At 52.7% G+C, this 15,857-nt stretch overlaps 1 protein-coding gene across 1 annotated transcript in view; it reads left to right on the top strand.

Annotated features, from left to right (window-relative positions):
* LOC126545643 (uncharacterized) overlaps positions 1-15,638 on the top strand; it is a 55,736-nt gene extending 40,098 nt beyond the window's left edge. The window contains exons 3-4 of the mRNA XM_050193576.3: positions 8,581-8,725; positions 9,211-15,638. Coding sequence (XP_050049533.1) covers positions 8,581-8,725; positions 9,211-9,977 — 912 coding nt within the window. The 3' untranslated portion in view covers positions 9,978-15,638. The remainder of the gene's footprint in view (positions 1-8,580; positions 8,726-9,210) is intronic.
* The last annotated feature ends 219 nt before the right edge of the window (positions 15,639-15,857 follow it).

Raw genomic sequence — 15,857 nt, 5'->3', positions numbered from 1 at the left:
AGATTCGTGAAGGAAAAGTCAAAGGAAACGACAAAAAACGGAGACGTACAAAAGCAAAGTTCGCAATAGAGGTCAGAAAATTTGGTTGCGGGAGTTCATAGTGTTTTTTTTTTTTAACCTAGGTAGAACATTAGGCAGTATTATAGCAAGAGCATGGTGGCGCAACCCACTGCCCCGTTCCAAAAGGGATGCTCATAACATCCATCCACTCATCCATCTCTCTCGTTAGGCTTCGACGCGTTCGAAACGAGAAACGGTCTCAAAAAATCCGCAAGGTTATCCATACATAATATCGGTCACCATGTATAATATATCCATATATAATATGGATAACCAATATAATATAATTATCCATATATAACATGGATGATCGAAGTGGCCTGAAACTCGGCGAAAGTCGTTTAGTGATTTGCTACGAACGAAGTGAATATATTACAAAAGCTAGTCGTTTACTGTAGGTTGAGAGTCTAGTGTTCCGACCGACGCGTACACAAGTCGCTCGGTCACTAAAGCGCGAGACAATGGTGCGCGCGACATCGGACGCGCGTTTATTGATACTCGCCGAGGAGCGCACTGCACCGGTGCCGCACTGTGCAGCAGACGGTGTAGGCTGGAACGCGCGCAGCCTGCCACTGTCGAACCGCCGAACCCGGCGGAGCCAGTCAGTCAGTCGGGCGAGCGAGGCGCTATTAACCTCGTCGCCGGGGCATCAAGTGAGCGTATGCGCAGACCTCGATTCCTCGGCGGGAGCTCCTTTTCGGCGCACCGGTGAGTCTCGCAATGACCGATGGCAGGCGCCGGGTCACGGGGTCGGCGGAAGATTAAATTATTGCGTTGCCGACAGCAACCGAAGCCTCCCCCTCGCTCGCCACAACCGCGCGGGCGAAGGCGTCCCATGGCGTCCCCGTTTCGCGGATCCATCGCGGAGACTGCGCACAAGTCGTCGGGGCGGGCTATCGCCATTCCTGCCCGCTGCTTCGACCGTGGTCCGTTCCCAGGCTTAGAAGGAATGCGCCAACCATTCGCCGGGGCGCTTATGCCCAACCGAAAGTTGATACCGATGTTTTGAACAACGTGTCTCTCTTCATGTACCAATGCCCGTAATGCCACATGTGACAGATGGCACCAACAGAACCAGTTCTGTGCGTTATGCTTTAAGCGGGCTGAAATGTTCTGGTCCTTCGCCAACCGTGGTACAGCTAAAGCGCATTGCAAGCACGCGGAGATCAAACCCGGGGCGCTGCCCGTGCTCGGTTGCAGAGCGTCATCGGAACAGCGGTGAAGCACGGCAGCATGTGCAAGGAAAGCTATAAGCGCGTTGTGCAACGGCATAGTGCTGTGCTCCAGCGTTCCGGGCTCCGCGCGTCGATCACGGATCGTGCCTTTTCCGCCCAGGGTGAGAAATATCGGAGACGTTGATGCCAGGGGAAAGCCGAGTGCGTTAGGACTGGTGAGCTTGGAAGTCTGCGCGCCGCGTGTCTAGGTCTTTGGCTGTCTTGGCGATGCACCGGCAAGACGGTGATTGCCGGGGCCACTGCGGCGCCGTTCAAACGGGCCGCAGCCTGTCTCGTAGTTTGCCTTCCGCGTTTCCTTCGGCGTTTCGCTCGAGGCGGAAGCTTCCGCGTGCGCGGGCGCTGTTCCGAGCCTGTTTGCTGTGGGCGTTCCCGGCGGCGTTTGCATACCGGAGATTTACCGAACGCGGGGCCGCGCACGTACCATGGGTGACGCGACCCGCGGGGCAAACAGGAGCGCCCGCGCCGTAGAAGGCCGCTTCTTTGCAATGCTGAGGTGCACACACACGTGGGTCGTCACGTGCCCTGAGGCGAACATCATGGGACGGTCCATTTTGCTGGTAGGCTGCCATTCTTTCCCTCGGTGAAGGCCGGCAGCGCTGCTCGTGTATTTGTAAGTCGCGGAGTAGAGTAAATGAGACGCACTGGAACACGTTCCCTGATGGGACACCGTCCTATAGTGCTGCGCATATGTGGGGACGGCGAAACTCTTTTTAGCGAACAGCTTTACTGATTCGTATTAGATGCGTTGCTCATAAATAGGACGTGGAGGGAGGAGGGAGCAGATCTGCTGGCCAAAATTGAATTCTTATTCAGGCGTGGGGATGAAAACAATATTTTGATGTCAAGAATGCGTACACGTGTTAAAATTTTTATATTGATCTCGGATAGGAACACTAAACTGGAATATTAATCGGTAACGCTTAATCATGCTTCTACAATAGCAAAACAGCCAGTTTTACCGCAGGAGGAGGCTCGGTAATGCCAGGAAAAACGGAAAGAACTTGTAGCGATGCCAGACGTTCTCGCATTAACTACACGAATTTAGATAGCGTTTGCTAGGGCAAGTTACTAGTTTCTCAATAACCAAGAATTACATGTGCACAGGAATGACGATGCGACCCGGCGGGGCTGAAAGCAGCTATAGGCTGCTGGGGCAAAACCCATTGCCACTCTCTTCAGGTCTTTGTCTGGACACTCGACGTAGAAAGTTTTGAGTACATTTTCTGCACAGGAATGATCCACCCATACGATCTCAAACCCGTGACGTCACACTAACGTAGACTTCAACTTCATTCCGCCAAACACATGAACACCGAGTAGTCGTGCTTGGTGTCCTGTCAAGAGCATAGGAAACACGAGCTGCAATCTGATGAACTGAGCCGCAACAGGGAGCAGCCGGCATGACCCCCTCCCCTCTCCGCAAATACCTGCTTGCTTTCCGGCAAGGAAGTATCTCGCACCTCTCCGGTGTGACACTGTCTTCGCCGGCGTCAGACCAGCGGCTTGCGTGCACGTTACGCGTCCCGTGCCATTCGTTACGCCCTTCTGGCACCGCCAGCAGGCGGTGCCGAGTGGTGTGCAGTCTGTATGCGGCACCGTTAATTAGTCAGCGCTGATTAGCAGATTTGTCCAATCCTGCGGCGTGTGGCTGTTGCGCGGCTGGTGGCCCTGTCGTTTGGTGACTACCTCACGCTCAACGGCTTCGGGCGGGAAGTTCCCGAGGCGTCCTTGATGTGGTCTGCAGCCAGCGGAAAGTGAAGGTGGCAAAATTGCGTTCGTAAGTTTCCACTTTGCTATTCGCAAGCGGGCCTTAGCTAATAATATGCCCGACATCACGACACACAGACCAAACTTCTTGAACAGTGCTTTACCCGGACATCAGTGTGCGCAGCCATAAAGGCACAGCGGCGATACTTAAGACACTGAATGGTGCGACCCTGCCCACTGTGTGACGTAAATGCCTCTTAATGCAACACTGACACTGTGTGTGACTATGTCGGGCCTTGACAGACCGTGTGACAGCGCCCACATAGATAGATGTTTTATATTTCTGATCCATATCTCTTTTCTTCTTTAATCTCATCTTTCACGCACCTTTTACCCCAGTACAGGGCAGGGAATCGGAAGTAGTATATATATATTTAGTTAACCTTGCCTCTCTCGTGTATCTATTCACCGGCATCTACTCTTACGAACAGTGTAAGATCGTTTTTGTGAATACGGGCCATCATCTAGCGAGGCCGAAAAGCGGCGCAAGGATTCTCCCAAACTAGCGGTACATGTTGTGGCCGGCAAATTTTCCATGTTTGATGGTCTGCAGCCGCCGGGCACGAATAAACTGGTTCTGTCAAATGGATACGTGAATGTCGCGCGCATCCTCCGGGAACAAATTGAAGACACTTATCAAGCAAGATATGACAAAACGGTACGGTGCTCTCGCATATCTTGAAACGAGAATTTCCCGCCGCGGTGGCTCGGCGGAGTTGCACTGCTGAGCACGAGGTCATGGGTTCGAACCCGGTGGTGTTCTGATGGAGGCGGAATCCGGAAACGCTCGTGTACCGTGCTTTGGCTGCAAGTTGAAAAACCCCAGGTGTTCAAAAATAATCCGCAGCTTCCTCCACCATACTGTGTAATCCACCGTGCAGTTTCCGGAAGTCAATCCCCACAATTTTTTTTTTTTTTTTACGAGGAATTCGTTCGACCTGTCATCATCTTAGCGTATGTGCATTTGCGTTGCTGCCGCGCCTTTCTTTGATTGACAGTTAAGCGACCCAGACTGGACTTCGCGTGTCAGTTGCCAGCGACACATCAAATCGGGTGGACAGCGGAACCCGGACGAAAGGCAAAAGGTGTACTTCCTTTTGTCTTTCGTCCGGGTTGCGCTGCCCACCCCTAGGGCCAGTCCGGACCAGAAACGATGGTCAAGCCCATAGCCAACCGAATTTCTCAAAATTCTTTCGGTCAACTGTCTTGCGCGTTGAGAATACGGTTCCATTTAATAATACCAGTTGTCTATTGCCACCAGATAAAGCGTATACAAAGAAATCGCACTGGGTGCAAGAAAAATCTGCACCATGACGTGTTAGATACGAGCGTGGAAGCGATATTAGGTGGCTTTTGGTTTTAATTTCAGAGCTTACTTTAAAAACCTATAGAATAAAGTGCGCGAAAGTTATCAGCGCGTTTCCTAGGACTTTCCTTTCGTTTCATCGCACACTGTGTGCTTAACGTTCACTGACCTATTTAATAGCCCGATGAAAAAATAAAATAAAAAGTAAATTAAAAATAAGTTATAACGGCAAGAAGGAAACTAACGAGTACTAGAGAGAGCCGGTAGCCAATGCCGTTTCTTGCTTTCTGGTATGTGGGCACTAGAGCTGGAATAACCTGCATGACGCGATTGCGGGAGGAAGCTCGAGGATTGAGCTACATGTTACGGCGCACCAGGAGTGTTCTCCGAGCCGTCGTGACTGCGCAATATTTCCGGGATTTCACCGGCTTTCACAAGCCGCACGAGACGACGGCAGTGCGTGCCAGTCGCACGCTGCAGGTCACTGGGCTGTCAATACGCGTCGTCGATGTGCCGAGAACATGCCGGGCGGGCGACCTTCGGTGGGTTGTGCAGGCATAGCGCCGAGAGGGCATTCCGCAGGTACGCGCATCGCCTACCGCCAGGAACGAGCGGCGCCCGCTGACGAAAGCGACGAGGCGGCGGATGCCCTCGCGAAGAGCGGCACGGGAATGCATCGGAGGGGCGCGACCCGTAGCAGGCGGCATGTGGGTCACGCCGCATTAATAATGGCGCCCAGAGACGCACTCTTTTTCGGTGGCCGTCGTTCAGCTGCCGTCTTGTGGCGGTGGTTAGTGAGCCCCGAAGGCAGGACTGTGGCTGTATATACTTCACGGCTCCCTCGCTCTGCAAGTATAACATCCATATCTATGTGGCGTAGTCGGGAGCTAAGCCAGACGAGCAGTGTTCCTTCTTGCTCACCGAAGAGCGTAAATGTGTATTCGCAATCCGTCACTCGGCTGCTATCAATTACGCGAACGCGCATCGATGCCTATGTATCTCACAGCACTCTCCACTTTTCCGATAAAAGAGATGCTTTCGGGTGAGAATGACCTGGCGTTTGCGGAGGGGAAAGCTGCAGATAAGTTTCTGCGGCCTGGGGTTTTTCAGAGGGCCCCTCACCAGGCCACATAGCAAATTTTGATTATGCGCTGGAAGTTGTTAAGGAGTGTTCTACCGCAAGGAATGTTCAAATTAGTTCACTAATAGCAGAGATAGCAATATTTGAAGTGCTGCAAGCCCATGGTTTCTGGAGGCGAGCGTCACCACCTACATAACGCTCTTCTCCACTTGCCCCGTCTAGCCTCCACAAGCGAAATTCCTTCCCTGCGTTCTCTCCCATACGGGAGCCAGAGGATCGCGTGACGAATACGCCACGGGCCCCTTTAACGGGCCCGCCCTCTCTCTCTCTCTCTCTCTCTCTCTCTCTCTCTCTCTCTCTGTCGCGCGCACGCGTTTTTGGCGCACTTCCGGCGACTGTCGCGCGCGAGCTGTTGCGTTTGTCTCGTTTCGCGCAGCGGACGATATAGTATAAGGCAGTGCCACAGTCACGAGCACTGAGGCAGACGCGAGAGGATGAACGAGCATGATCGCAGCGCTGGAACACGGTAGAAAATGAGTTTCGTTATATGCGCGCGCGACTGCACGACATGGGAACAAGCAGACAAAACGGGAGTACATCTCTTGCACGGTACCAAGTAAAACAAACACGCAGACATTCGGTTTGTATGTTTTATTATTTCTCTGAACTTTAGTTGGCCTGTTGCTTCAACAGGCCAACTACCACCAGGCCAACAAGCCTGCAAAAAATCACTGATGTTGCCTTGAATAATTCTAGAAGTCATGTGTCACTGGGTGACGTCACAGCACTGACATGTACGTAGGCGCACTTGCGCTATTGACGTCGGCTCTCTTGCTGGGAGCGCGGCACCCGCGAGGAGAAGAGCAAACGGCGTTTGGTTTGAAATTTAAGCTCTTTCCGCGGCGCGTAGAGATGTAATACTTAGCAAACACGACCGTTAGCGCGCATTGTATGCACGGCGCTTGTCAGCTCAAAATGGCTTGACCTGGTGAGGGGTCCTTTAACGTGCACCCAATGCTCGGTACACGAGCGTTTTCGCATGCCGTCACGGCCGGGAGTCGAAGCCACCACCTCGTACTCCGCGGTAGGAATGTCATAACCTTGCCGGACGAACTGAACCAAGAACTCGTCGCGGCAAGCACACTTATGGTACTGCCAGTAGCATGCGCCATGACGAGTACAGGCGTCCTGTTCCTGGGAACTAAAGGAGCTAATTGTAAAACCACGCGTGTAATTTCTTCAACGCGAAGCGCCGCTCGGCATTTGCACAAAGGAGCCTCTTTCATTGCTGGCGGCTGCGTTCTTCTCCCGCATTTCGATTCCTACCAAGACCTTCGCACTCTTTCTCACGCAGAGCGACTTTCAGCGCGGCGTATTATTCGTAGTATCGTAACGCAGACTTCCGACTGCCCAAGTTGGCGTCATGTGCCGAACAGCGGTCGTCGCGTACGTGCTTTCCTACGGTCGTCTCGACTTCCCGCGAGTGCGTGCCAGCGCGTTGCAGCGTTTACATCGGAAGTGCGTCCAGCGCTCCACTGGACGGGCGAACTTGCGCTCGCCGGTTGCGGACGCGCGTTCCCACGCTATCGCGGCCAGCTCTGATCAGGCGGCGCAGCTCGCCACCTTGAACTTGGCTGTCGCTGAATGGAGAGCGCGCGCGCGCCTTTGAATGGAGCCACTCGAGCGTGCGCCTTCCCAGTGGTACCCGCGGGCGCTCATGCGCGACTGACCAAAGCAATTAATCGGCCGCAGGTGCGGGCGCGCGCGCGCCTGCAGTAGCGGCGGCGCTCGTTAAAGGGAAGCGCGCTTGTTTTAACGGCGCCCGGGCGGCTGTTTGACCAGGGCGACCAGGCCATCGGCGCGGCTGCTCGCCGCGCTCAGGTCGGCCACCTGCGCCCGCCGCTGTTTGCGCAAGTTCGAGGACGCCGCATAGAGTCGAGACCCCCGGCTGGCGGCGCATTCCGCCCTCCTCGTCGGCTGTTTGAGCGGCGCAAACACGGCATACGCCAGTCGCGACCTCCGCGCAGCGCAAGAACTCTGCCTCGGAGCACCCAGCGTCGCCGGCCCACATTGCGCAGCGCGCGGTGGCCCGCCGTGCCGCAGAGGTCGCTAGTCCCATGCCTGCCTCCGCCTTCCCGTTGCGAAACGAAAGGGCGCTCAAATTTAGGGCTGAACGGTGAAGTACCCTAGGCGGCCCGGCCGCTAGACAGTCCGCACTCTCGGAGCAAGCTGGCGCGCCGCCACGGGCCGTTCGACCGTTATTAAGGACATTTAGGAATAAGAAACCCAAAGTTGAGGCCGAGTTGGGCCGAGGGTACAAGAGAACCCAGTCGGAGTTTGGGAGGTAGTCCCTTTGTTTTTTAGTTATCGGTATACGTGAGTAAACATTCCTCGGCAAGTGTGCGTACGGAGTAAGGAGAAACACCTAGGAGAAAGTACGACGTCGGGCAGCTAGTCCCCTCTGACGCGGCTGCTCCCTCTGCTCGAGGCCTATCTACGCGTTCCAAGGGACTATATCCCAGATCGCGAAGTAGACCCTCCATGGTTGCCGGACCTCTCAAGGCATTGTTTGGTTCGTGGGAGCATTTAGTGACGCCCTCGTCATGATGGGTCCTAGCCACACGCGCTATCCCCTCTACTTTCCCTGTAATCTTTGCGAGCTCGCCGTCTAGAAATTACCATTTGCACACAACGTGGCGAGGGCCTCTTTCCCATGAACCTTTCTGGTATATGTTTTGATCACTAGGTTTAAAAATTTTCACATGACGTTCCCTTCGTCTTTATTTTTCCCTTCCTCCGTGGGTGTGGCTCACGCCTCCCATCTTCGCGCATGTTTGCACCTGTTCGTGCCAACTTAAATATCGCCTCCTATAGGACACTAAAATTTTCCGTTTGGCCTCGCGGATGGTCGGCGAGGCACCCCACTCGCCGCTGCCGCTACATTTTCGCGATGCCTTATGTCGCACGCGTCCACGCTGTCGAGACAAGGTACACATGCACGCAACTCTGATGTCAACTTTGTCCAGACAGCATAGTATCATACAATTCAGTCGAGGGCAGTTCGGAGCATAGTGTTCAGGAAAATGTACAAGCAAATATAGGGCTAAAAGTCTGTTTTTTTTTTCTTTCAGTCCTTCTTCGGCCGGACGTACAACAACCTTGCAGCTCTTGGTGACTGCAAAAACAGCGGCCAGTGCGTTATCAACAAGAAAAACAGGACCTCTTGCAAGAGCTGTAGACTCAAGAAATGTCTCCTGGTCGGCATGTCCAAAAGTGGTGTGTATTAGCTGCACTCAGTTTGCTGTGCATGCAATGTGTTCTAACTTGTATAGCTATATACGAATGGTGTGTTCGGAGAGATCGCGAATACACATTTTGTGCGCCGGACTGCAGTCTGCGGCGGAATAAGTGTGAATGTAACGGCATATTGAACAAGGAGGGCCGGGTGAGTGCATGTGTTAAGTTTAGGATGCATGTGTGTTAGTAGTTCCTTCTGCAAATATTGCCTGTTGGTGAAAGCAACCTCAGTCAGGATGTCGCTTTCACTGAGATATTCGAGTGGTCTACAGGAGAAAGTTACGGTGCATAGTTATCGCGTTTACCCGTTTCTCGTGTGACGCCGTAATTTGTACCTGCTGTTGAAAGTGCGTGACATGACCATGTGTGCGCAGTAAAGGGGTCCAAACTTATGGCGCCTCTGGTACACCCCGTGCACGGTACGAGATCCACGGAGATGACAGGCTTCCGTGCCCCGTTTGCAGGGTCCCGATACGGACGCCGCTCCAACTGGTTCAAGATCCACTGTCTGATCCAGGACCAGGCGGAGATGACCTCCCGCATCGCCGAGCAGCACCACCAGATGGGCGCGTCGGCGCACCAGCTGACGGCCCTGTACGATAAGGACGTGTTGGGCTTCGGTGCCAAGGCCGAAGAAGGCACCAGCTCGCCGCTCTCGTCGTCGGACAAGCCGCCGTCGTCACCAGCGTCGTATCCTCCGCCATCGTCGTCTGCCAGCACGTTCGCGTCCACGCCGTCGGCTTTTGAAACCAAGTCGTCGAACGGCGAGAGTCCGACGAACGCGGATGCGTTGGCCTACCACCCCATGTCGCCCGTGTCGCCAATCTCGCCGCTGCACCCGAGCAAGTTCTTCTTCCACCCTGGCGCTGGCGTGTTCTTCGGCAAGCCGTCCGCGTCGCACAATGGCCTGTCCAAGTACCTCGCAGAAGGTGCTGGCGCCGTCGCGTATCCGTACTCGCCGCGCTTCATGCCGTTTGGGCCCCTGAAGCCGTACCGAGACCTACTTCACCCGTCTACGTTGCTCGTGAACGGCGAGTGCCTGGCCGACCTACCCGAGCAGGAGAAGCCGATCGACCTCTCGGTACGCAAGCCCTGCTCCCCGAGCGCCTCGCCTGCCGACGGTCTCGCCGAGGAGCTTGATACCCAGGACAGTGACGTCAAGCCCGCGCTGCAGGCGCCTTGCTCCTCTGGCGCCGAGATCCCACTCGACTTGCGGAGTGCTAAGAAGTGATGCCCCCAGCCCCTTTCGCCAGCCGTCCACGTGTTCATAGGGACTCGCCGCCGGAACAAAGGTCGCAGTGTGTGTGCGTGTTTGTGTGTGTGTTAGAGCTGTAATACTGTGTAATATATGCCTCCTCCCCCCCCACAGAACGACGCTTATGGACCACAGAGATAGAACTATGTCGACGACAGGGAAACTTGTGTGAGCCTGCTCTTTGTAATAGTCCTTCGTCTTCGAAGGGACCGCTGTGGCCCCGTCAAAGTCTGTCTTTTACTGTGTTTTTTTTCCCTCTCCCAATTCACTAAGGGCATTGCAGAAGACTTGGTAGCCAAGCGTCTCGTTGCGATCTGTCGGTCTTCTAACTCGTTCCTCCTCGTCTTCGCGTATCCTGTTTCAAATGTTCCTATTATCTTTGCCCTTCTCAGACGTGGACCACCGACCATTCCACATCGCCACCAAAACTCGTGCCTTTTTGTGAGACATTCCGTCGCCTCGACGCTCTTTTCTCCTGCGCCTCCTACTCGAGGTATAGCGCCACGGGAGTGTCCTTTGGCGGGACGCCATTGGCTGGGCGACTCGTCCGGTCCGAGCCGCCACCAGTATTACGTCCTCGTGCCACCAGTGCCTGCTCCGTAGAGCTACACCGCTTGTCCGCGAGTCTCGTCCGTCGACGTTGCAAACGGGCCTACAAACTGCCAGGGTCGTCGCTGTCACCGACGCGCTCCCTGTACATTTTGTTCACCACACGCAGCCTCCCCTCACAAATTGCTGTCTGTGTGCCAGGAAGACAATCGCTGCTCACTGGTGGCCTGAATCATTGTACAAAATTCACAAACTGCATCCATTTCAAGAGAGGCCTTCATACGCATGTTTCGAAATGTCGTTGTTTTTTTAAGCGTTTAATGTTTCTTCTATTCCCACTGTGATAAAACCTTCGAACCAGGCGGTTCACTACGAGCCTTGATATACATATATATATATATTATATATATATAGATATGAGTATATATATATGTGTGTCGGCGTGTTTGTGTGTTTTATGTGTGTGTGTGTGTGTTTGTAATTTCGCGTGTACACGCGCATCGGGGCTGTGGGCATTCTAGTACAAACCATTCCAAGTGGCTTTTACTTCTGGCACTTTCCCTCGTCTTTTTCGCACTGTGCCAGTACCTGATCAGGCTGCCGCTGTCCTCCTCTGGCCTTTCCGTTGCCCCTGGCGGCGCGCGCTGTCGAACAGTGTTGCCGCGCATGCGCGGATCGTGTTGCTGCTTTTCCCTCGCATTTTCCCCTCGTATAGTCATTTGCCCTAGCTGGAATTTGTCGCAGCTCATTACGGCAAGTGCGCGCCCCCCGAAAACGACGCACACGGCCATCCTCCGGTGTCGCTTATCACGCGGTCCGAGCGTCGAACCATTGTTGATCCAGTTCAGGCTGTGAGCCGCCACGCTCCCCATTGAGGTAATGCTTCAAAGAGATAAGTACGAGACAAAAGCGACCCCCCAGGTCGTTCAGACCAACATTCCATGCTCGCGGACCGCTGCTGGAAAATCTGCACGGTGTTGGCCACCGAACGGACTTCGGAGCTCTTGAGTCCGACGTAAAGATTTCCCAATGCTTGAAATCGGTGCTGACTGGCGTTGGAGTTACACTAAGCTAGCTCTTAAACCACAGAATTTGTTTCGTTCGTATCCGAGCGAGACCAAACTGTACACGGCAGAAGCAGGTGGCGACGTATTGGCTATGCTTTTGTTAAGGCACAAAACAAACTAAAGCGGTTTGCACTGAAGAGTAGCCTATTAACGGCGCATTTACTTTTATTTGGCGAAGGAAAGGTTGATTATTTACAAAGAAAGTAAACGTAAGCTCTCCCATAAATTTTTTTTCTTGCGTCAAAACCGCATTGCTGATGTCATGGATTTCACAGAATTTTCGAAAATTCGGAACGTTTCTGTGCTGAACAATGTCCCAGAAGATCGCGAAGTCCCCAAGATCACCTAGCCTTTCTCTTTTTCACTTTCCCCTTAAGGGCAAACTGCATCGAAATTTCACCATGTTAGCTAAATTGGTTATAGATGAGTAGTACATACATGTACTATTGAATAAATCTTGACAAAGCTGTAAGGCTGGTAACTGTCTAATTTTCTTCTGAACAGCCGTTAAATGGCACCTAAGCAGACGACGCATACACCTAGTGGTTAGCAGTAGAGTTACTGTATGCACTCCCGCGGGGAGCAGAAGTGCGCAAAGAAAGCTCCGCCACCTTGCGCGCAAAACGAAGCAAGGTTCTAAAGGTACAGTAACCCTAGTTAGTGGATTTACGACGCAAATCCCATACAATGGCCACGCGATTTTCAGCACGCCGCGGTCTTCGCCCACCCAATCTGGCAGGTTATGCGGAGCAGCCGCGCTGGTTCTCCACATTCTAGATTCTGCGTCATTTCCGGTGCGCGGTAACGGCAGCACCTCTTCCACTTTCGGTATCGAACGTCTCGGGAGCTTTGCTGGATGGCTTCCCCATATTTAAACTACTTGAAACTAGGCTTTTTTTGCGGTCCAAAACTTCCTTGCAGCTTGCCTTTAAATCAATCGCCCATCTGTCGAGAATTAAAAGCGCTACAACGAGTTCATGGCACGGCTGCTTTGACGACAGAAATCGTTCTCGCTCTGAATTTCTTGGCGGCCCTGACATATCTCACGGTCGTTGTCCTTCACGACGCCAGTCCTAGGCCCACCGATTCCCACCGACAGGGGAAGTGTTCTCTAAGCAGCACTAACTAAAATTAAAAGGCATTATTATGGCTAGCACCGAAAGGGTGCAAACATCCAGTGCCCTACGTATTACTAGAGCATTAACATTTATGATGAGTAGTACGAAGAGTTGTTTTGTAATGTTGAACGTGATGTATCAGCTGCAAGGAATGAAAGTGAAAGAAAAAATGCAAATGCGAAGTTACGGGAAGCGTTTGGATATTGGTTGAACAACCGATATAGATTGCCATTGAATTTCCCGAGCTTTGTTTGTGATGCGCCTAAGGTTGGACCTCAGGTTTGTCCGACTGGATCGGTTGCATTTGTTCAAGATGAATGAAACTTACTGCTTCCGTCCAAAACGCTTTCGGCGCGGCGCCTTTTCTTTCTTTTTTTTGTTTTTTCGTGCGCTGTTGGGTTCGCCACTGTCTTCGTGCTGCGATTCGCATATACGTGACAGTTGAGCTATCCGCGGGCTCTCCTGCTGAACTTGACAGCGCATACGGGAGGAAAGAGACAATCAACCGCTAGACGCGGTAAACACGACGATGCTCATGTTGGTGCTCTTCTGTACACATTTGAAGGAAACGTATAGAAATAAGAGTGCGTTCTGGTGCAGAATGATATTAATTTGTAGTAGTGTGTGTGTGTGACACTGCAGCGTCGTTGCTTCCTTCGACTTGCTTTGCTACGAACGTTCTCGCAGTCAGTACATCGCGCTGCCGGCACACTATGCCGATTGACGCAGCCCACACAGTCGCCCGAGTAGTCATTGTGCAGACGATCTAAACGAAGGTGCTTGAAAGACCCGACCACGGGACCACTGCCCACCTGCCACACAAGTACGTTCATCTGAACCCTACAAAGGCTGGTCGAATCGATTTGGCGCGTTAAAAACCGGTCGCCGTGTTCGTATGAAAACTAGCGGGTTGGGCCGAGCCGACGCCTCCTAGATAGCAGGCCTGTGCACTCTGCTTTATGACGTCATGCTACTTGGACCGAAATTTTCATTGCCAAGCCCGGCGTGACGAAAGCGGTGACGTCAAAAGCACCACGGTTTACTCCGGAGCATCCTTATTGTGACGTCATGGATCGAAGTGCGTAGGCTTTGGCTATCTAGGCGGCGTTGGCCGAGCGAGCGTCGAGGCAAGCTCGATCAACCCTTCCACCAACGCTGGCTGAATCGCCCAACCCGCTAGGCAAGATGCATGTAAACGCGGTCGGGTGAAGCTGGGTCAGCTCAACTCCTACTCGACCCGCTCGAGTCGAGTTCATGCAAACGAAGCTACAGTGGCGAAGCTACAGTTGCTGGATCCTATACTGGCGCTTTTCGCTGGATGAGCAGCGGTGGCATGAATTCAGTCGGGCCACGTTTCGTTGCAGCGCGAGCCTTCCGCGTAGCTTGTTTCCATGAGTCGCCGCCGCCACAGCGAACAACGGATCACATCTGTGTTTATGGTTTGATGGAAAATGAAAAAAAAAAAACAAAAGTACGGCTGGCAACTGAATACGTCATGAAGCTCCAATTCCGAGAGCGTGTAGCATAGCTAATGCGTCGTTCTTTAAGGCGACCAATTCAAAACGCGTGCCATGTGCAGACGCGAAGCAGGGACTCATCATTACGTCACGGGAATGTTGGTCAGCTCCAGTGGTGCCCCAAGCCCCTCTCGCACAGGCCACTAAGTAGGTCACGCATGGCCATCCCGGTGCGGCGGTTGCTGGCCACGGAGAATTTTATACCCGAAGCTGTACGCGCACGTTGAACTGCTCGCATTAAAATATAATTTGTTGCAGCGCTTGCCAAAGCAACTACGCCACCACGGCGAGTAGCGCGACATAGCGTTCTTGACAGGAAAGTACCGGGCTCGCAGCATTAAACAATGTGCAGACAAGAAAGGTGCATATATATATATATATATATATATATATATATATATATATATATATATATATATATAAAGAAAACGTGGACAACTTTCTGTGGCTATGAAGGGAAAGCTACGGAGGCAAAGAGCGCACAACTGAGAGCGCTTCTGAAAGGAGTCCCGCGTTTTAATCCACGTTGGTTTAGGCTGGGAAAGAGAAAACAAACACCTTATTGGCAACAGTTAAATTAGAACACACCAGTGAGTGGAAATGCTTACGTCTTTTGCGGCTTCTCCGTTCCGCGTCTTAGGAAACGCGAAACCGTCGCACGGGGAAGCTGCGTCGATTCAGCGTCTGCTCCGAGCAACCAAAGCACTGTCGAACGCTGCCGGACTACTTGGTGCGGTAACACATGTGCAGAAGCTCCGCCCCCGTAGCTTTCCCTTCATAGCCACAGATAGTTGTCCGCGAGTATAGATCCGGCAGTAGCGCGAGCGAACATTGAATGCAGCGATTGATTCCAGTTCCGTTCAAGCGTAGCTCGGGGGCGAAGTGGTCGCGCTTTTCTTGCGCAAACACCCTGCACCGGAACAGTGACACCGCCGACAAGCGAAGCCGCCGCGGGCTCACTTCTACTTAACCGTTGATCTCGATCCGAGGGGGAAGAGCGCACGGAAACGCGTCGTCGCTGTCTACATTCCTTCACTCCTTCGCATTCCACTGTTTGTTCTCCCTTTTCGTTTGAGTTTCTATTTAAATCCATCTGTCACGTGCTTCTCCTCTTGTCTCCGACCGCGGAAAGCACTGTGCAGGAGGCCATTCCAGCCGCACGACTCACTTGTTCATACGCACATCGCCTCGTTCCCCACCACCATGTTCCCCCCTCCCCCACCCTTCCTCGTCTTTTTTTTTTTTTTTTGTGCTTTTTTCGAACGTGAGCCTCATTCTGCGTGTATTTAAAAAAAAAAAAATCTTGCGTATTTTTGGATATATAAAATCACAGACTACGACTGTAACATTGTTAAATAAACGATGCGTTGAGCGTTTTCAAAACGAGTGCTGCGTGGCGTTATTCTTGTCTATGGCGTGAAATCTTTGGGCGAGTTGGCGGGCTTTGTTCACATCGTTTTCCTACGCCAAAGACGTTTCTGTCTTTATTGTCTCCCTCGTCCCGTGTTTTGACGCTAAAAGAGCGCATGTCGCGGAAAAAAACACTAGCCGTGGTGGAGTGATCGAGGACGACAGTCGTCTTCTACGCCACTCTGCTGTCGCGCT

The sequence above is a fragment of the Dermacentor andersoni genome, chromosome 1 (assembly GCF_023375885.2).
Source record: "Dermacentor andersoni chromosome 1, qqDerAnde1_hic_scaffold, whole genome shotgun sequence".
NCBI classification, from domain to species: domain Eukaryota; kingdom Metazoa; phylum Arthropoda; class Arachnida; order Ixodida; family Ixodidae; genus Dermacentor; species Dermacentor andersoni.
Note: the sequence above shows the minus strand (reverse complement) of the source record. Positions and strands in the feature narration are given on the sequence as shown.